Source organism: Pelophylax lessonae (assembly GCF_965119305.1).
Source record: "Pelophylax lessonae genome assembly, chromosome: 1".
In the NCBI taxonomy this organism is placed as follows: Eukaryota; Metazoa; Chordata; class Amphibia; order Anura; family Ranidae; genus Pelophylax; species Pelophylax lessonae.
In genome coordinates, this window is record NC_138768.1 from 792,919,712 (window position 1) to 792,941,503 (window position 21,792).

General features: G+C 45.0%; 1 protein-coding gene across 1 annotated transcript in view; it reads right to left on the reverse strand.

Moving 5' to 3' along the window:
- Window positions 1-3,223, reverse strand: part of STX18 (syntaxin 18) — a 310,842-nt gene extending 307,619 nt beyond the window's left edge. The window contains exon 1 of the mRNA XM_082243526.1: window positions 3,074-3,223. Within this exon, the coding sequence (XP_082099652.1) occupies window positions 3,074-3,220 (147 nt within the window). The 5' untranslated portion in view covers window positions 3,221-3,223. The remainder of the gene's footprint in view (window positions 1-3,073) is intronic.
- Window positions 3,224-21,792: the final 18,569 nt, after the last annotated feature.

Here is a 21,792-nt window from a genome sequence, read left to right on the forward strand (position 1 = left end):
TTACCATGATCTGTGATCGGCTGTATCTGAAGGACACAGCGATCACAAAGCGCACCTCAGGGGGCACGCAAGGGGCGTGGTTCCTAGAGGAAATCATGAATGTCCTCCTGGAAAAACAGCCATGCTGTAGCCGTCTTTCGGCTATAACATGGTTTGGAAGTGGTTAATATAACAGAGCCTAAACGACACTCTCCTATCTTTTAGGGCCAAGGAAGCGGCCATCCTAGCCTCTGATCTGCAGCAGTCATGAACCTGCACATGTGATCAGTTATGACACCAGTCAGTTCCATTTACAGTATAAAGCAACTGTGACAATTATACACATGAGTGACACATGGGTTAGGTTCTGTATTAGTTTGTTAAAGCTTACAGAAGGATTTTAGTGATTGGGGTTACATTTACAATATATATGCCCGATTGGCAAAGAAACCAAATAGGAGTGTGCACCACAAAAAGTGTGGGTCGGGAGTAATTCCTTGACGTGGATGGTTCAGAGGGGCCCAGTGTCTCCTGATTTGAACAGTGCTGCCTAGTCTGGCAATGGGCTTGGAAGGTGGAGAGCCTGTGGTGTCAAGCGCCCTCCATGAGTGGCGCCCTGGGAGTGCCCCTAGTATCACAATGGGTTTGGGACCTGACTGTGAGAACAAGCACTTGGCCACAACACCCTTGTCTTTTTCTGCACTATGTCCCATGGGCTAGGCCAGGGGTCTTCAAACTATGGCCCTCCAGTTGTTCAGGAACTACAATTCCCATCATGCCTAGTCATGTCTTTGAAAGTCAGAGTTTTACAATGCCTCATGGGATGTGTAGTTCCACAACAGCTGGAGGGCTGTAGTTTGAGGATCCCTGGGTTAGGCCTTTTGGCTGAGACCAGGACAATTTTTGTTACCAGGCCACAAGAACTAGCCATTGCACCTGAACTGGATGGATGGAGGGTGTGGGTCCTTGGGCCTACCCTGAAGTCTGTGGGAAGGATGTGCGACCATTACGTTCCTTGCTCCCCTGTCTAAGGAAGTCTCTCTTCAGGCGAGTTCCTCACCTTGTACTTGGTGGTTGGCTTCAGCGGATCATGAGGAGAGGGGTCTGTTAGGTCTTTTTGCTAGTACCCGAGTGCGCCTTACCCTCCGTCAGAAGCCTTTGAGCCTTGGAGGGGGTCATTCTTCTTCGGTAGACCAGACACAACCTAAATGCACTTTTTTTGTTCACGTACAGTGTTTAGTTTTTGTGCGTCCATCACCACAGGATTAAAAAAAAAAAAAGAAAGGAAACCCAGAAGTTCTTAATAAGAGCATGTGATATCAAGTACTTGTATTTTAAATAAAGTCACTTTAATAATAACAGTAACTTTAGGTAACATTAAATTAAATGAATAAAGTAACATGCACTGCTAACTTAATATGCACAGTAAAGTCAATAATTCCAGAGAATAAAACAGAGACTTCATTGTAAACGTGTTTGCTGTGTAAATTTAGGGACGTTTCCACTTTTCTCCAATTAAGTGACAAATTTCCACATCCTAGGAGCCACCTACGTAAAATCTATCATTACATTACACCCAGCAATGTACTATATTCTGTTCATTTTCACAAAATTAAATTTGAAATCGAGTTCCAGATGGAACATAAAACAAACACTTTATTATGTGAAGGAAATAATCAGAACCAGTCAGTACCGGGAGCTGCATACAAGCTGTAAAGTGAAAGGTTGCCTTTTCTATTCATAAGAATATTAATACTTCTGAACATTCATTATCATACTTTACAAACTTTAGAAGAAGCTGTCATGACATAATGGGGCTTGTGCTAATTACACCCCCTGTAAAGTGACAGGTCCTCTTCAATATATAAAAAGTATCACTTTTATAATACATAATATTTACATCTTGCATCTTTTTTCTCTCAGTATTATCATGACATATGAAGAATAATCTATACAGTACATCTCTATCAGCTGTTGTGCAAGTACAGGTCCCATTCTAAGGGGGTGTGCTGGGACTTGTGTTTCCTCACCAGCTGGAGAGTGACAAGAAGACTTGTATATAGACCTTAGATCACACCGATATCCACTGTGAAGGAGGAGGAGGAGTACAGGTACTTCTTGTTAAGCCCAACCAACTTATGAGATCAGTTCAATCACCTATCTCCAGATATTGTGCAATCACAAGGACCAGCCGGTAGCCGACGGCGGGAAGGACAAGGCCCCGGCGGCGGGAAGGACAAGGCCCCGGCGGCGGGAAGGACAAGGCCCCGGCGGCGGGAAGGACAAGGCCCCGGCGGAAGCCGGCGGCGGGAAGGACAAGGCCCGGCGGGAAGGACAAGGCCCCGGCGGAAGCCGACGGCGGGAAGGACAAGGCCCCGGCGGAAGCCGACGGCGGGAAGGACAAGGCCCCGGCGGAAGCCGACGGCGGGAAGGACAAGGCCCCGGCGGAAGCCGACAGCGGGAAAGACAAGGCCCTGCGGGAAGGACAAGGCCCCGGCGGAAGCCGACGGCGGGAAAGACAAGGCCCTGCGGGAAGGACAAGGCCCCGGCGGAAACTGACGGCGGAAAGGACAGGCCCCCGCTGAAGCCGACGGCGGGAAGGACAAGGCCCGGCCGGAAGCTGACAGCTGGAAGGACAAGGCCCCAGGCGGGAAGCTGACGGCTGGAAGGACAGCCCCAGGCGGGAAGCTGACGGCTGGAAGGACAAGGCCCCAGGCGGGAAGCTGACGGCTGGAAGGACAGCCCCAGGCGGGAAGCTGACGGCCAGAAATACAAGCCCCGGCGGAAGCTGTCAGTGAGAGGACATCAACAAGTGTTGAGGACACATTACAATACGCTCTCTGTTTACAGTCCATAAAGGGTTATCGATTTTATACACGCCCAGCATATGGTGGAAGGTCTGCAGATATGAGGACATGCTGGGAGTTGTAGTTCCACAAAAGCTGTGAGATGGCCGGTGCTCTCCCCTCTCCTCACCCATGATGAATAGAGGGTCTTCAGCTCCCAGTAGAAGCTGTCAGGGCACGCTGGGAGTTGTAGTTCCACAACAGCTGGCTTTGACAGGTCCCCTTCTCTGCCCCCAGCCTGCACTCACCACATCCCGGGCTCTGGCACTGAAGGTCCCCCGGGGCCGGTTCTTCCTCAGCACGTCTGTCTCCGGCAGGGACACCCCCAGCGCCTTATTGCGAGTTTTCACAGTCTTCACACTGGCTCTGAAGAGCAGAGTGATGTCCGCCGCCATGTTTACACCTCCACGTCATCACGTGTGCAGACAAGAAAAACGTCCGCCGGGAGCGAGGCACGGCCATCAGAGTTCCGAGGCTGCTGCTGCTGCAGTACCGGATACGGCCAGTGACGGGGAGTGATACAGTCTGTTCACCTCTTCACTGCGGGTGGAAGCAGTACACTGAAGTTGATATATTGACCCCTAAGAATGAGAAGTAAAAGCCCATAACAACCAAGAAATGTTAAAAGTAGAACTGAAAGGAATTTTATTTTCATTTTGTATAGAATGTGTCCCCTTCCAGGCAGTCATGTCAGGAGGGACACAGTAGATTCATGTACATGGCTGCTGATCCCAATGTGATGTATGTCTCCAAGCTCACCCGTTCTGTGTTTGCATACTTGTTAACTGTCCCGTTTTTCCTGGGACAGTCCCGACAAATAGGACCCTGTTCCGGGTCATTTACTCTGCCGGCACTTGTCCTGGCAAATCAGTGTTGCCAATCGCCCGCTAATCGGGCTGCCCGTAAATGCCCAATACGGGCAGCCGGTGCCCGTAAAAAAAATGGTTGCAGGCCAACATCGTAATTGCGCATGCATCGTTCCGACGCCTGCCAGGCTCGGGAAAGCTCGTACAAGCTTGGCCAGTCGGGCGCATGCGCAGTTACGCAATGGCGCCTCCTGGCGCCATTTTTAAATCAAAGGCCTTGCCGGCGCCAGCAGAGCAGAGAAGGACCCCTGGAGAGTGAAGACATAACATTCACAGACATGAAGGTAGGTAGGATGTGAGAAAGGGAAGATATGTGGTGGCACTGCCTAAATGTAAAATATCACATATGCAAAGCAACAATCTTATGTGCAAAAATATCTGGTAACATGACATGTGAATAAAGCGTCAAATGTGCTCAGGTGTGACCATACAAAAAATGGAATATGTAAATATAAATAAAGTGCAAGGTGTAAATAAGTACAAAAAAATCGAATTATACCAGATAGTATAATCGTACTTTTTTACACCTTGCACTTTATTTATATTTACATTTTTCTATAGTCACACCTGAGCACATTTGACGCTTTAGAATTGCAGGGAATTGTGATGGGAATTTTAAACTTTAGGCAGAAGTAGTGCAGCTGAATGGGAGAACTATTCCAACTCTGCTACTTTGGCCTTACGTTTGAAATTCCCTTTTCAATTTCCTGTAATTCTCTCTTTATTGAGTAAACCCTGTAATCTGATGGTAAGTAGGAGGAGATTAATTATGTAGAGTGGGCGGAGCTTCAGGGAAGTGGGTGTGGTACATTTTCAACTAAGTAATTGATAGCTGTGCTGCAAAGTGTCCCTGGAAATTATTTTCATATGTTGGCAACTATGTGTTTGGAGTCGTGCACCCACACAGATGTCATACTGGGGAGCGGCGGCCATGTCTGTTCAGCCGCTGTATCCTAGTAACATCAATGGAACTGCCTGCATGGGGATGCACAAAACACGGCCCTCGCACAGGATAGGCATTGATACAAACGAGCCCCAAGGGAGAGTTATAACTAGGGATCGACCGATTATCAGCAATGCCGATATATCGGGGGCTGATATGCACTTTACCCAATATATCGGAATCGACCCCTGAGGTTACCGATATTGCCGATATTTCGGAAAAGTGCTTGTACCGGAGTGATGTCTGCAGCTAGAGGCATCACCCCGGGTACCGGCGTCCATAGCCGACGGTCGCTGTCTTGTAATGACAACCGATGCGGCTGAGGAGCCGCTCGGCTGTCATTACAAGGAGTCGGAGGGGACGTCCCCCCCCCCCCCTTCCGCCGCCTTCCGCATCCTACCTCCACGGTCCCTGAAGAGAAGACCTGATCAAAGCCGCATTCAGCTCTGATCGGGTCTCCGTGTAAAAACCCGGAAGTGATGTCATGACATCACTTCTGGGTATTCGGCGCCAGATGAAAAAAAATGACAGCATTCAAAACAGCCAAACATGGCTGTTTTTAATGCTTTTAAGTGCAGAGGAGGAGTTTGGGGTCTTTTAGACCCCCAAATCCTTCCACAACTGTACCTGTGAAAAAATAAAAAATTAAATGTCCGAAAATATCGGCCGATACTGATATCCGATGACCAAAATATCGGTATCGGCACTAAAAAAAACAATATCGGTCGATCGCTAGTTATAACCCCTGTCAAGTATTTTTTTATTTTTTGGGGGGGATTTCCCTTCACTTCCTGTTCCATAGTCACAACAGGAAGTGAGAGGAAATCCCTGGTGACTAGAGATGGGCTCGGGCATGTCCGGGATTCCACAAGGAAGCCGACACTGCACATGGCTAATCACAGGCAGTGAGACATTTCCCGATCTGTGGAGCTGCGGACCAGGAAATGTCTCAATGCCTATGATTAGCCGTGTGCAGTGTCGGCTTCCTGGTGGGAATCGAGAAGATGGGATCCCAAAAATGCCCAATTCCATTCCTACTGGTGACTCCCAGAACTATTGGAAGATTTCCTCTCTACTCTTGTTATAGTTACCACCAAAAATGTGGTATTTTGTTTTGCTCTTGGTTATAACGGTCAAAAAAAGAGAGGATAAAGAGAATGAATCTCCTTGAGGCTATTTTCACACACAAGGCATGTTGAATCACAGGCGGATTCACCAAAATTCAAAAAAACGCTGTTTAACCACTTACCCACTGGGCACTTAAACCCCCTTCCTAACCAGACCAATTTACAGCTTTCAGCGCTCTCACATTTCCAATGACAAATAGACATGCAGCATTGTACCCATATGACATTTTCATCCTTTTTTTTACACAAACAGAGCTTTCTTTTGGTGGTATTCACCCACCTCCCACCCGGCCAATGTACATATACGGCCGAGTGGGAGCTTCCTCCTTCTGAGTGGACGTTCAGGAACGTCCTGCAGAAGGAGGGAGATCGCGCAGCCGCATGCACTTGCAGCTGCGCAATCCTGGTGTGCCTGTGTCCCCTGGACACAGAGCAACACCGCTCGACAGGACGGCTCTGTGATTGGCTCTCCTGATCACATGATGGCCGTGTCCAATCAAAGCCGTCATGTGATGTAAATAGAGACGTTGTCACGGTGATCGGCTCTGCTTCTCCTCACACAGTGAGGAGAAGGAGAGCGGATCCGTGCTGGCAGGCGGCGATCAGTGAGTATAGAGCTGTTTTACTGCTCTTTACTCACTGATCACCCTGTGCTAGTGCCCCCAAAAGTGTCCCCAACCACAGTGTCCCCAAAAGTTTCCTCAAACACAGTGCCCCCACAATAAGACACCTGTCACACATTTGTCCCAATAAAATCTGTCCCAGTGAACATCTTCCACATCTGTTCATGATCATCTGGCGTAAATCATCTGGCGCACATCTTCCACATCTGTCTGTGATCATCTGGCGCACATCTGCCCCACCTGTCCGTGATCATCTGGCGCACATCATCTGCCACATCTGGTGCACATCATCTGCCGCATCTGGTGCACATCATCTGCCACATCTGTCCGTGATCATCTGACGCACATCTGGTGCAGATTATCTGCCAAATCTGGCGCACATCTGCCACATCTGGTGCACATCAACTGCCTCATATGTCTGTGATCATCTGGGGCACATCTGGCACACATCCTCTGCCACATATGTCCGTGATCATCTGGCACACATCATCTGCCACATCTGGCACACATCTGCCACATCTGGTGCACATCAACTGCCACATATGTCTGTGATCATCTGGCGCACATCATCTGCCACATATGTCCGTGATCATCTGATGCACATCTGGCACACATCATCTGCAACATCTGGCGCACATCTGTCCATGTTCATCTGGCACAGATTATCTGCCACATCTGGTGCACACCTGCCACATCTGGTGCACATCAACTGCCACATATATCTGTGATCATCTGGCGCTCATCATCTGCCTCATATGTCTGTGATCATCAAGCGCACATTTGGCGCACAATATCTGCCACATCTGGCACACATCTGCCACATCTGGTGCACATCAACTGCCACACATGTCCGTGATAATCTGGCGCACATCTGGCACACATCATCTGCCACATCTGGTGCACATCTGTCTGTGATCATCTGGCGCACATCATCTGCCACATCTGGCACACATCTGTCTGTGATTATCTGGCACACATCATCTGCCACATCTGGCACACATCTGTCTGTGATCATCTGGCGCACATCATCTGCCACATCTGGCACACATCTGTCTGTGATTATCAGGCGCACATCATCTGCCACATCTGGCACACATCTGTCTGTGATTATCTGGCGCACATCATCTGCCACATCTGGTGCACATCATTTGCAAAATCTGTCTGTGATCATGTGGCGCACATCATCTGCCATATCTGTCAGTGATCATCTATCACATCTGTAGTCATCTGGCGCACATCATATGCCACATCTGTCAAAGTGAACATCTGCTACATCCCAGTGATCAACATCTGTCACACATCTGTCACAGGAATCAGCGCACATCTGTCCACATGGCTAAAAAATGATCCAGAGCCTTGCAAAATGTGATAGGTACTCAGGAAATGAAATGTGTAATTTATGCCTTTAGAACGCCTGACGATGCTACTTGAATGTTGGGCCTCTGTATGAGACCAGGTTGTGGAAAAGTCCCACGTATGTGGTATCGCCATACTCACGAGGAGTAGCAGAATATATTTTGGGGTGTCATTTTTGCTATGTACATGCTATGTGTTAAATAAATTGTATAAATTGACAACTTTGTGTAAAAAAAAAAAATAGGTTTTCATTTTCTTTACACAGTTTCCAAAAACTTGTGGAAAAAAATGACACGTTCAAAAGACTCATTGTGCCTCGTGGAATATACATTGGGGTGTTTTTTTTTCCTAAATGGGGTCATTTTGTGGGCAATTCTATTGTCCTGGTGCTCCAGGGCCTTCAAAAATGTGATAGGTACTCAGGAAATGAAATGTGTAATTTATGCCTTTAGAACGCCTGACGGTGCTACTTGGATGTAGGGCCTCTGTATGTGGCCAGGCTGTGGAAAAGTATCACACATGTGGTATTGGCATACTCAGGTGGAGTAGCAGAATATATTTTGGGGTGTAATTGCAAGTTTATCTATGCCATGTGTAAGAAATAACTTGTTAACCTGACAATTTTGTGTGTGGGGGGGGGGGGGGGGGATCTTCATTACAACTTAATCCAACTATTGTGGGCAAAAAAATATTGCAAATTCAAAAAACTAACTATGCCTCTTACTAAATACCTTGGACTGTCATCTTTACAAAAAGGGGTCATTTGGGGGGTATTTGTACTGACCTGACATTTTTGGGCCTCAAGAAATTAGGTAGGTAGTCAGTACATCAGAATTTATCAATTTTCGATTGTAGCCTAGCTTGTAGACTCTAAAACTTTCACGCAAACCTATTATCATACATTTATCAGGATTTTTTTTACCAAAGACATGTAGCAGACAACATCCTGGCCTAAAATTATGACGAATTTCGATTTTATTGGATTTCTTTTAAAACAAAATGTAGAAAATATTGTTTTTTTTTTCAAAATTTCCGTTATTTTTTCGCTTATATCGCAAAAAATAAAAAGCCCAGTAGTGAATAAATACCACCAAAAGAAAGCTCTATTTGTGTAAACAAAATTATAAAAATTTCATTTGGGTACAGTGTAGCATGACTGAGTAATTGTCATTCAAATTGTGAGAGCACCGAAAGCTGAAAATTGGTCTGGGAAGGAAGGGGGTGAAAGTGCCCAGTATTGAGGTGGTTAATCATCATTGGGTTTTTTATTTTTTGCGCTATAAATGAAAAAAGACCAAAAATGTTGTTAAAAAAATGAATTTTTCTTTTTCGTTTTTAAAGTTTTGCAAATTTAGTAATTTTTCTTTATAAATTGTGTCCGAAATTTATACTGCTACCCATCTTTGGTAAAAAATAACCCAAATAACTATACATTACTTGGTCTTTGTAAAAGGTTATAGAATCTACAAGCTATGGTGCCATTTATTGAAAATTGATCACGCCTGATGTACCGACGGCCTATCTCATTCCTTAAGGCCCCTTTCATACATGCAGACCATTTAGATCCGCCTGTCAGTTTTTCAGGCGGATCTGAACGGATGCTCCATGCATCTCTATGGGGCAGAGACATCTCCGCTGACACCCACTGACATCCGATCCGATCCGATCCTGTCCGTCAAATACGGACGGATGGAAACCTTATTTTCCATCCGTCTGGCGGATCGGATCGAATAGGATCAGATGAGAACGGACAGGCGGTCCGTTCTCATCTGATTCCCCATAGAGGACAGCAGGGACCTGACAGCTCTGTCTCCGCACACAGCGCAGCAGTGGATCGGCGGATTTATCCCCCGCTGAGAATAATGGAGTCCACCAACGGAGCGGACAGTGGGGCCTTACAAGCCAGTAAAGTACAAATACCCCCCAAATAACCCCTTTTTGGAAATTAGACATTCCAAGGTATTTAGTAAGAGGCATGGTGAGTTTTTTAAAGTTGTAATTTTTTTCCAAAATACTTTACAATATGAAGATTTTGTTTTTCTTTTTTCACAAAATGGTCATATTACCAAGCTATTTCTCACACACTGTATAGGCATACTTGCAACTACACCCCAAATACATTCTGCTACTCCTCCTGAGTAAGGCGATACCACATACGTGAGATTTTTCCACAGCCTGACCACATAGAGAGGTCCAACATCCAAGGAGCACCTCCAGGTGTTCTAGGAGCAAAAATTACACATATAATTTCCTGACAACCTATCGCACTTTTGAAGGCCCTGGAGCACCAGGACAATGAAAACGCCCACAAAATGACCCCATTTCAGAAAGCAAACACCCTAACACATAATCTAGGAGGGATAATGTGTCTTTTGAACATGTCATTTTTTTTCCACAAGTTTTTGGAAAATGTGGAAATAAAATGAAAACGCATTTTATTTTTACACAAAGTTGTCCATTTATAAGATTTTTCTAACAGATAGCATGTACATGTGTGATACTTTTACACAGCCTAGCCACATACAGAGGCCCAACCTTCAGGGAGCATTGTCATTTCTTGACTTCCCATTAAATTTTTTTAAGGCACTGTAGGGCACTGATAAGCACTGTAGTGGTACTGATGAAGTACGGATGAGTGCTGATGTGGCATGGATGTGGCACTGATGAGCACTGATGTGGCATGGGTGTGGCACGGATGATCACTGATGTGGCACGGATGAGCACTGATGTGGCACAGATGTGACAAAAATGAGCAATGACATGGCATAGATGTGGCACGGGTGAGCACTGACATGGCATGGATGTGGCACGGATGAGCACTGATGTGGCATGAATGAGGCACAGATGAGCACTGACGTGGCATGGATGTGGCACAGATGAGCACTGATGTGGCATGGGTGAGCACTGATGTGGCACAAATTTAGCAATGACGTATTACAGGTGAGCACTGATGTGGCTTGGATGTGGCACGGATGAGCATTGACGTGGCATGAATGAGGCACGGATGACCACTGACGTGGCATGGATGTGGTACGGATGAGCACTGATGTGGCACGGATGAGCACTGATGTGACACGGATGTGGCAATGATGTGGCAATGAATGAACACTGACGTGGCATGGATGTGGCACAGAAGAGCACTGACGTGGCACAGATGAGCACTGACGTGGCATATGAATGTGGCACAGATGAGCACTGAAGTGGCATGGATGAGCACTGGGGTGGCATGTATAAGCACTGATGTGGCATGGATGAGCCACAGATGAGCACTGAGGTGGCATGGGTGGGCACAGACGAGGCATGGATGTGGCACAGATGAGCATGGATGAGGCATGGATGTGGAACAGATGGGCATGGATGAGGCACGGATGAGGCACATATGGGCATAATTGGGCTATGGAGGAGGCAGAGGATGGGTGCAGCTGCAGTCTCTCTCCTCTCCTCGCAGGCTGTACCGATCGCTGTGAGAAAAATTAACCGGACATGCGCCGGTTTGTTGACAAGTGATCGCTCCGTCATTGGACAGAGCGATCACGTGACAAAGGGCTGCTTATCACAATCTTTTTTCTTTTTACACATTATGTTTGCATATTGCAGTGCATTACATTGTTCCAGTGCCTTGCGAAAGTATTCAGCCCCCTTGAACTTTGCAACCTTTTGCCACATTTCAGGCTTCAAATATAAAGATATAAAACTGTAATTTTTTGTGAAGAATCAACAACAAGTGGGACACAATCATGAAGTGGAACGAAATTTATTGGATATTTCAAACTTTGTTAACAAATAAAAAACTGAAAAATTGGGCGTGCAAAATTATTCAGCCCCTTTACTTTCAGTGCAGCAAACTCTCTCCAGAAGTTCAGTGAGGATCTCTGAATGATCCAATGTTGACCTAAATGACTAATGATGATAAATAGAATCCACCTGTGTGTAATCAAGTCTCCGTATAAATGCACCTGCACTGTGATAGTCTCAGAGGTCCGTTTAAAGCACAGAGAGCATCATAAAGAACAAGGAACACACCAGGCAGGTCCGAGATACTGTTGTGGAAAAGTTTAAAGCCGGATTTGGATACAAAAAGATTTCCCAAGCTTTAAACATCCCAAGGAGCACTGTGCAGGTGATAATATTGAAATGGAAGGAGTAACAGACCACTGCAAATCTACGAAGACCTGGCTGTCCCTCTAAACTTTCAGCTCATACAAGGAGAAGGCTGATCAGAGATGCAGCCAAGAGGCCCATGATCACTCTGGATGAACTGCAGAGATCTACAGCTGAGGAGGGAGACTCTGTCCATAGGACAACAATCAGTCGTATACTGCACAAGTGGCAAGAAGAAAGCCATTTCTTAAAGATATCCATAAAAACTGTTGTTTAAAGTTTGCCACAAGCCACCTGGGAGACACACCAAACATGTGGAAGAAGGTGCTCTGGTCAGATGAAACCAAAATCAAACTTTTTGGCAACAATGCAAAATGTTATGTTTGGCGTAAAAGCAACACAGCTCATCACCCTGAACACACCATCCCCACTGTCAAACATGGTTGTGGCAGCATCATGGTTTGGGCTTGCTTTTCTTCAGCAGGGACAGGGAAGATGGTTAAAATTGATGGGAAGATGGATGGAGCCAAATACAGGACCATTCTGGAAGAAAACCTGATGGAGTCTGCTAAAGACCTGAGACTGGGACGGAGATTTGTCTTCCAACAAGACAATGATCTAAAACATAAAGCAAAATCTACAATGGAATGGTTCACAAATAAACATATCCAGGTGTTAGAATGGCCAAGTCAAAGTCCAGACCTGAATCCAATCGAGAATCTGTGGAAAGAACTGAAAACTGCTGTTCACAAACGCTCTCCATCCAACCTCACTGTGCTCGAGCTGTTTTGCAAGGAGGAATGGGCAAAAATTTCAGTCTCTCGATGTGCAAAACTGATAGAGACATACCCCAAGCGACTTACAGCTGTAATCGCAGCAAAAGGTGGCGCTACAAAGTATTAACTTAAGGGGGGCTGAATAATTTTGCACGGCCAATTTTTCAGTTTTTTATTTGTTAAAAAAGTTTGAAATATCCAATAAATTTCGTTCCACTTCATGATTGTGTCCCACTTGTTGTTGATTCTTCACAAAAAATTACAGTTTTATATCTTTATGTTTGAAGCCTGAAATGTGGCAAAAGGTCAAAAAGTTCAAGGGGGCCGAATACTTTTGCAAGGCACTGTATATGTAGGGGCGTACCTAGAGCATTTGGCACCCGGGGCGGATCCTTTATCTGGCAACCCCCCCCCCCCTCCAGGCGGGCAAGCGATGCACCCCACATTGACGTGTCGCATGTAGTGCCTCTGAGTCTGCGCACATGCGGACCGGAACCCCAGAGAATCCTCCTCCCTCTGCTCCCCCTGGTGGTAAGTTATCGGCTGTTTTCGGCCCTCTTAATCCTCTTGTATTTTATTGTATTATAAGTGTATTGTCCCCCTTTTACATTGTAAAGCGCTGTGTAAAATGTTGGCACTATATAAATCCTATATAATAATAATAACTAGTGAATAGATTCAGTCATTCATCAGTTACTGATCACTGTACAGTAATTGTGGGTAACGATTTTTAACCCCTTCCCCCTTCCTCTCCTATACAGCTGACCTCCATACTGTCTCTTCATGGTCCTGTATATTAACCCTTCACCCCCTTTATCCTGCAACTATGCACATTAACCCTTCATTACCATTTTCCCCACTCTATGTAACCTGTCTATTTACCCCTTCACCACCTCCTCTGTCTGTGTATGACCATTTTGGACTGTATCTCATGCACCATTACCAAGCTTCATGTTTTGCCACCTCAATAGTGGTATTTTTTTTTTTCATTTTTCAGAAAATGGTAACTTTAAAAATAAAAACAGAAAAATCAGCACAAGCTCGACTACATCCGTATTTGTCTGCTAGATCCACTATTCTTGTGAAGCCAGGTGCTGCCATAAAGTTATTGAACTAAAAGACTAACTGCCTATGTTAGCTACTATGTGACAGCAAGTCCCAGCATATCCGCATAGTGAGTTCTCAAGGACTTTCCTTGCCCCCTCCCGGTTGGTTTGACTAGATGCCAAAAATAGGAGGGTGTTAAAGGGAAGAATCATGGGACATGTAGTTCCATCAGGGATTGCTGCGAAATAGACTACTGCTCCCAGGGGACTTTGCTACCAGAGAAGAGGAGAGAAAGAGACTTTTACAAAACTGAGTAAGCTGGGGCACTTGGTGCAAAATTGGGGAAGAAGTGAGAGGGGAAAGCTTGGAGCGGAGTCCATAGAACCTGTTTCCCGCACAGCCAGTCCCTTACTTGTCCAGGGAGGTTTTGGAGCCACATAAGAAGCACACAGTGGAGCCACCAGTACTTGCGTTGCACAGTGCATTATAAGCCCTGATTCGGCAAAGCTTTTCCCAATCAGGGCGCAGTAAAAGCTGGTTGTTAAAGAGCAGGGCTGGTAAGCCAGCTGCAGTGTCCTTAACAACTGGTGAGTCATAAGCTGTCAATGGGCTTCCCCACTGACAGCTGAAAAAAAAAAAAAAAACATTTACCGGTAAAAAAAAAAAAATAGTAAAAAAAAAAAAAAATGGCGTGGGTTCCCCTCCATAATCGATACCAGACCCTTATCCGAGCATGCAGCCTGGCAGGTTTAGGAAAGGCGCCCCCCCTCCTTAACCATACTAGGCCACATGCCCTCAACATGGGGGGTGCTTTGGGGCCAGGACGTTCTGCCCCCCACCCTAAAGCACCTTTTCTCTATGTTGATGGGGACAAGGGTTTCTTCCCCACAATTCTTGACTGTGGTTGGGGGGGTCTGTGGGAAGGGGGCTTATCAGAAATTTGGAAGCCCCCTTTAACAAGGGAGCCCCCAGATCCTGGCCCCCTCCCCATGTGAATGAGTGTGTGTTCCCTACCCATTCACCAAAAAAGTGTCAAAATAAATAAAAACAGTACACAGGTTTTTGACAATTCCTTTATTAAAAAAAAAAAAACAGTGTCCCCCAGTGTAGATCCATCACCAATCACAACGCTGATGCCACCGTCTACTCAAAAAAGAAAAACATCGCTCTGCCCACTGAAAGGCAGGCCCCCCCTGCCCCAAAGCAACTCCCCATGTTGAGGGCATGTGGCCTGGTATGGTTCAGGAGGGGGGGCGCTCGCTTGCCCCCCGCCTTTTCTGATCTGCCAGGCTGCATGTATGGATAAGGGTCTGGTATGGACTGGGAGGGGGGAGGGGACCCCACGCCGTTTTTTCTTTATTTTTTTTAAAAAAGCAACCATGAGTTAATTTAAATTTGATTTGACTTTTTCTTTAGAAATGTCAATTTTGCTGCAGCATGTTCTATACATGCTACAGATGTGCCACTTTACAGGCAGACTAAGGGGTACCCCCAGGCACTATTTTAAAAGGAATTTTATAATTTTTACGGTTTCACTTTAATCATCATTAAAATCGCTGCTCCTTTAAAAACAATTATTTTTAAAAAATGATTTTGCATTGCTACATGTCCCCCAGGACAGTACCAATACCCCTTTTATGGTCAATTACTTGCATATAAGCCTTCAAAATTGGCTTTTTTTTATTTCTCATGTTTGGCTCCTATTGACTTCAATGGAGTTTGGGGCAGAACTTTTTCCCTGTTCAGGAGTTCTGCTGTGAGCCCAACAGGAGGATGTTCGGCCCATCTCTAGCCACCAGTTCATGTTTCGTGTTCTGAAATTGCAGAGCGGAAACGCTGGTCTACTTGCAGGTTCCTGGCATCGCACACCGGAGTTCCTGCTTTGTCTCCACGGAGACATAGGGGCACCATTGGGGCAGTGGACTCAACCTGAGTGTGCAGAAGACACAAGTTAGTCCATCCCAAGTCAGTGCACCACTGTGTGAGGGGCCCCTCCACCTACAGGTCCTAGATGGTGAGAGTGTTGCTACCAGTGGCGGCTCTTCAATAGGGCCCCCCCCCCCCAAGGCTAGTCACATATAACATCAGAATAAAAAAAAAATATGTACCTTTAAAGGCAGCGGGCGCCGGACACACTGCTGGCTAAATCCTACCAGTATGGGCCATTACATGACTATGAGCTTTCTGGACTGTTATCAGTTAGCATTGTAATCCCCATGAACTACAAAACACCTCCCCCTGTTATGAAGAAGAGAAGGAGGCCTTACCTCCACTCACAGATTTTAATGAAACAATTTTCTTTTGTAAATGAGGTCCTATTAATTGGATGCATTTAAAATGTATGTGATTTTACCTTTTACATTCTCTTTAAATACCTGCAAAAAAAGGAAGTCTGATTTAGAAGGAGTTCTACTTTTTTTGTTTTGACATCACCACAATTATATAGTATTTTCCTTTGTACCTTGGCACCTTATGGATTTTCCTTATCATATATCATTCACTTGATATTTTCCACTGTATTTGTTATTGACTAGATGATCTACACTTTACAGCACTTGGCGCTTTATTTAATTTGTTTTATTTGTTATATTTTACATTTATTGTATTTATTGTTATATATCTACCTGCATTATCTATCAGTCACTTCTCTGGGAAGAGCTACTCCTTCCCCCCATTTCTTCTTTACTGCACTAGTCACTTCATATACTTTGTGCAATATTAGATTTATTGCCACCAATAGCTTACTCTTTTCCACTCTAGCCTAGTGGATTAGTGATTTTTCTATCCTCTCAGGCAGCACCATTCCCCTTTCTTCCCCCTCTCTATATCCCATAATAGGGCCCCTGCTCCCTATTATGGGATATACTAGTACGGAGAAAACCCTTAATATGTGATATATTGGGAGAATTTGTTCACGCAAGCGACATACAGGGGACGAAATAGGTGGAGTCTATAAGGGGCTGGGGCTTCTGAGAAGTGGGAGGGGTCCAAATGGAAGGGCGGGGTCTGGCACCCCACCATCTTAAAACTTCACCAGCCGCCACTGGTTGCTACCCATTCTTCTCATTCTTTAACAGATACTGACATTCTAGTTTACCATAAACTTGCTTCTACCCTTCCTTCAAGAACCCAATTTGCCAATTTAGACCATTTACAGTTAATTTACTTGATTCCTTTCATCACCTGCACTTTGCACCTGCACAGTACTACGCACATATTTCCCCTCTCCATTCTCACCTGTTGCCCTTCATACCAAACTTACTATCTTGTGGATAAAAAACCTGCATAAGCACTAGATTGCTTAACTTGTTAACCACTTGCCGACCGCCGCACAACTATCTACGTCGGCGGTCAGCCCCTCACAGGCAAACTAACGTAGGGCTACGTTGCTTGCTTGTGAGGGTCTAGGGAGCGAGCGCGCGCCCCCGGAGGCGCGCTCCCGCTCCCGCGTGGTCACGGACCCCCCCGCGCGTGTGACCAGCGGACCCGATGTCCGCCGGCCACTCAGCGATCGGCGGGGGAGAGGGAGAATGTCAGGCAGCTTGTGTAAACAAGCTGCCTGTCATTCTCCTCGCTGTAAAGACACTGATCACACGGATCTAGTATGTAGATCCGTTGATCAGTGTCCTTACAGCTCAAGCCACAGCCAATCACAGTAGAAAGCACGCCCCTAGGGACACACACAGCCCCTCCCTCCCAAATAAAGTTAACCCCTTCACTACCAGTGTATTTTTACAGTAACAGTGCATATATATAGCACTGATCAGTGTTGGGGTAGTTACTCAAAAAATGTAACTAGTTACTAGTTACTAGTTACTTCTGTAAATTGTAATGAGATTACTTTACTAGTTACTGCATTTGAAAAGTAACTTCACTACTTATTTCTTTACTTTCCTCTTTCTTAATTGACCGTGTAGAAGAAGATACATGACACTCTTTCTGCATAGAGTTTATTGTATAAACACAGGCTTTGGGAAACATGAGAACAAAACCTGAAAAAACAGAATAAAACATAAAGTGCAACAAAAAGTCATAAACTTCATCCCTCTCTATTCTTCGAAATAACGATTGTATCGCACGGCTTGGGTAATGCAGGAAAGCGCGTTCCTATAGCCTAGTAAAGTAGTGTAGTTACCTCCTATAGCCTAGTAAAGTAGTGTAGTTACTAACATTAGTATTGTAACTAGTTACTTTACTTAGTTACCAAAAAAAATAATGTAGTTACTGTAATCAGTTACTTTGTAACTAGTTACCCCCAACACTGGCACTGATTACTGTAGAAATGTCACTGGTAACCCCAAAAGTGTCAAAAATGTCAGTCAAGGGTCCGATCTGTCCGCCGCAATGTCGCAGTACCGCAAAAAAAATCGCAGATCGCCGCCATTACGCGTTAAAAAAAAAAACAACAAAAATGACAAAAATCTTTCCCTTTGTTAGTAAACGCGATAACTTTTGCGCAAACCAATCAAAATACGCTTTTTGCGATTTTTTTTACCAAACATAGGTAGCATAAAACAAATTGGCCGAAAATGTTAAAAAATTTTGATTTTTACATTTTTTTGGGGGGGAATTTCATATAAAAAAATGTGAAAAATATTGCTATTTTTGCAAAATTGACGCTCTTTTTTTGTTTATAGCGCGTGATCAAAAAATCGCACAGGTGATCAAATACCACCAAAAGAAAGCTCTGTTTGTGGGAAAAAAAGGACGCCAAATTCGTTTAGGTACAGCGTCGCACGACCGCGCAATTGTCCGTTAAAGTCACGCAGTGCCGAATCGCAAAATACCCCCTGGTCGGAATGGGGGTAAAATCTTCCGGGGCTTAAGTGGTTAATAGCCTACTGATCTTTTGACTGAGAGAGAGAACCAGTGAACTCCATCAGACGTACACCACCATAAGGGCCCCAAAAAAGCCAGCAGATTATAATTTTCTTCTGTAACAATAGAATTTTTTTTGTTTCATTTGAGGACATTATTGTTTCATTTTATTATTATTTACAATTTTTAAGGCTCTTTACACAAGGAATCTGTTATCAATTTGCTTCTCAAAGACTTGCAGGCAGATTTAGACTTATCGGGGTCACATAAAGGGGACTTGATGGCAGCATAGTCAAATAGGGGATTTGTTCTACAGACTAGCTGCCACCACTGTGCCCCTTGGTGTCCCTGCTGCAGTTTAGGCTGGCTTAGTAATTGTTATCATTATCCAGGGCTAGTCGTTCATTGTCTTCTCTGTCACTGCTAGTGTAGTAAGTCCCTGTATAGAGTCACAGGGTTTGTATTTGTCTATTTCTTGCTGAATTTGTTATCCTGTAAAATCTGCACTTTGAGAATATAATCATAGCTTCGCATAAATTGGTGTTGTTAATTCCTTGCCAGGAGTGTGTTGGAGTGGTGGTCGTGGAAATATTAGGTGTTTTGGCCTCAGGTCTTACTATCATTTTTCCGCCTGTCCTGCATTCAGAGATTCAGTGTAACTATAGACGTGAATAAAAGAAAAATGTGTAAAAAATTGAAAGGTGTGTAACTTCATAAGTTAAAGTGTTTGTAAATCTCTAAATTTAAAAATGAACAAAACATATCCTACTATAGTGTTCACTTGCCTCTATCCAATGCACCTAGTGTGATTTCTGTCTGCTGTCTCCTTCCTCTGCTATCTGGATGAGTTATGTCTGAAAGGTTATACTGACTCCAAGGGATCTAGGGGGACACTATGGGGAGTCCCAGCACACAGAAGGCAATTGACAGCCTTAAATGTGCATATTTCCCTATTAGACAGTGTAGAGGGGATGTGGTAGAGGGGATGTGTCCAATCCTCCACTGAGGTCTCATATTACACTCAGCTCTCTGCTCTGTGCTGTGCAGTGTGTGACATCAGGTCCCCGCACCCTGCCTGCTAGAGCTCAGATAATGCTGTGTAAACTGTACACTTTGAACAGCTCTGGAGAAGGGAGAGCTGCAGATAAACGGGTACAATGTTTGTAGGAGGCCAGTCACTTCACTTGGTTTACGTAAGAGTTTACAAACACTTTAAATTCCTTTTTGACAATAGTAGAATAATATGTGAAAATGCTTTTAAAGTAGATCTAAAGGTTAAACTTGTTTTTTTTAAATGTTGGATAGAGTAAGGGCTCTTTCACACGGGCGATCCGATCAGATCCGCCTGTCAGTTTTTCAGGCGGATCTGATCGGATCCTCCATGCAGCTCTATGGGGCAGCGGGTGTCAGCGGAGACACCTCCGCTGACACCCGCTGCCATCCGTGTCCGATCCTGTCCGTGAAATCTGGACAGATGGAAACCCTATTTTTCCATCCGTTCAGTGATCGGATCGGATCGGAAAGGATGAGAGCGGACAGGCGGTCCGCTCTCATCCGATCCCCCATAGAGGGCAGCGGGGGCTGAGACACCTCCCTCTCCGCTCTGCAAGTGGAGACGGAGCTGATCCCCGCTGAGCAACACGGATCCGCCTACGGAGGCGGACCGTGTGAAAGAGGCCTAAGGGCTCTTTCACACGGGCGATCCGATCAGATCCGCCTGTCAGTTTTTTAGGCGGATCTGATTGGATCCTCCATGCAGCTCTATGGGGCAGCGGATGTCAGCGGAGACACCTCCGATCCGATCCTGTCCGTGAAATCTGGACGGATGGAAACCCTATTTTTCCATCCGTTCAGGGATCAGATCGGATTGGATGAGAACGGACAGGCGGTCCGCTCTCATCCGATCCCCCATAGAGAGCTGCGGGAGCTGTGACACCTCCCTCTCTGCACTGCAAGCGAAGACGGAGCTGTCATCCGCCGGCTCAGCTGGGATCGGCGGATCGATCTCCGCTGAGCAGCACGGATCCGCCTACGGAGGCAGACCGTGTGAAAGAGCCCTAAGGGAGGGTTATAATGCCTATCAGTTTTTTCTTTATCTATGTTCCAATGGGAAGATTTCCTTTTACTTCCTGTCCCATAGACAAAATAGGAAGTGAGAAGAAGTCTTTCCTACAAGAGGGAATCCAGAACTAGTGTCCCCATTGGAAGATTATCCCACTAATACTTATCTGGGGACGAACCAAAATTTGGGATTTTCTTTTACTTTCACTTTCAATGCTAATGGCAAGCAGAACAAATAGAGAGGGTGAATCTCTTAACAGAGGCACAGACAGATGTTCTAATCCGAATGCTATCCAAAACAAAAGGTCATACTTTACCTTTCTGGGAGGATCACACACTTCAGATGTGTAAGTCATGTGTATATTGTAAAGTTAGATATAGCATAACCCTCTTTTCTACTAGAATAAACAAAAAACAGCAGGCCAAGTCATAAGTAAAATTTATGTAGCTTTACAAACTTGTCTCAGATATCAGGTAACATATTTAGGCCGATATAAACCTCAGGAGGTTCTGGGACCCATTTAGACTTAAGAAGTCTTCAAGTTTGACAGTTGTTAGGTGACATCTCAAGTCTACAATGGCCAGCAAACGCTCACAATTTTTCAGGGGGGAAATCGATCAGGTAGGTTAAATGTGTTTCACCGTCTCTATTGTTCTCCTCTATGGTTACCAGTCCTGGTGGTGCCTGCCTGCCCCGCTCACTCCTCTCCTCATTGACATAAACATGCTGGCTTGACAGGGTCAATTTTTTAAATTTATGGGCTCTGAGGATTTGCTGCCCTTAGGGTAGGTAGAACATGTCTCTACTTTAATTGCTTTCTATTGTCTTTGGGCAGCCAAAATCTCAATTCCCAACATCTTGCAACAGTTTAGTGTGAATGTTATTGCACAGATCTTTTTACACATTCATGTATAGATGTATTGTTTACCAAATGTTGTTTGAAATATTTATTGCTGAATTTAACTGATGTTTGAACTGCTATTATCATGTAACATAAGCTAATTTAATTATTTATCCATTTATTTAAAGAAGATGGTTGGAGTACCTACACATTGGAAAGTTGTTTGTACCACATTCTTCAGATTATTACTTAGCTCTGAAATATTTTCTAAAGTTGATATGTTCTGGTCTTAGATCTCAGTGCTGTTTTGGAGTGGTAGTTGTATAGTTTTTGATGCAGAGAGACCCCTGGCACAGGATACAGTGAGTATGCAAAAAGGAATAAGGCGGTGTTTGTTTAGTTTTTAA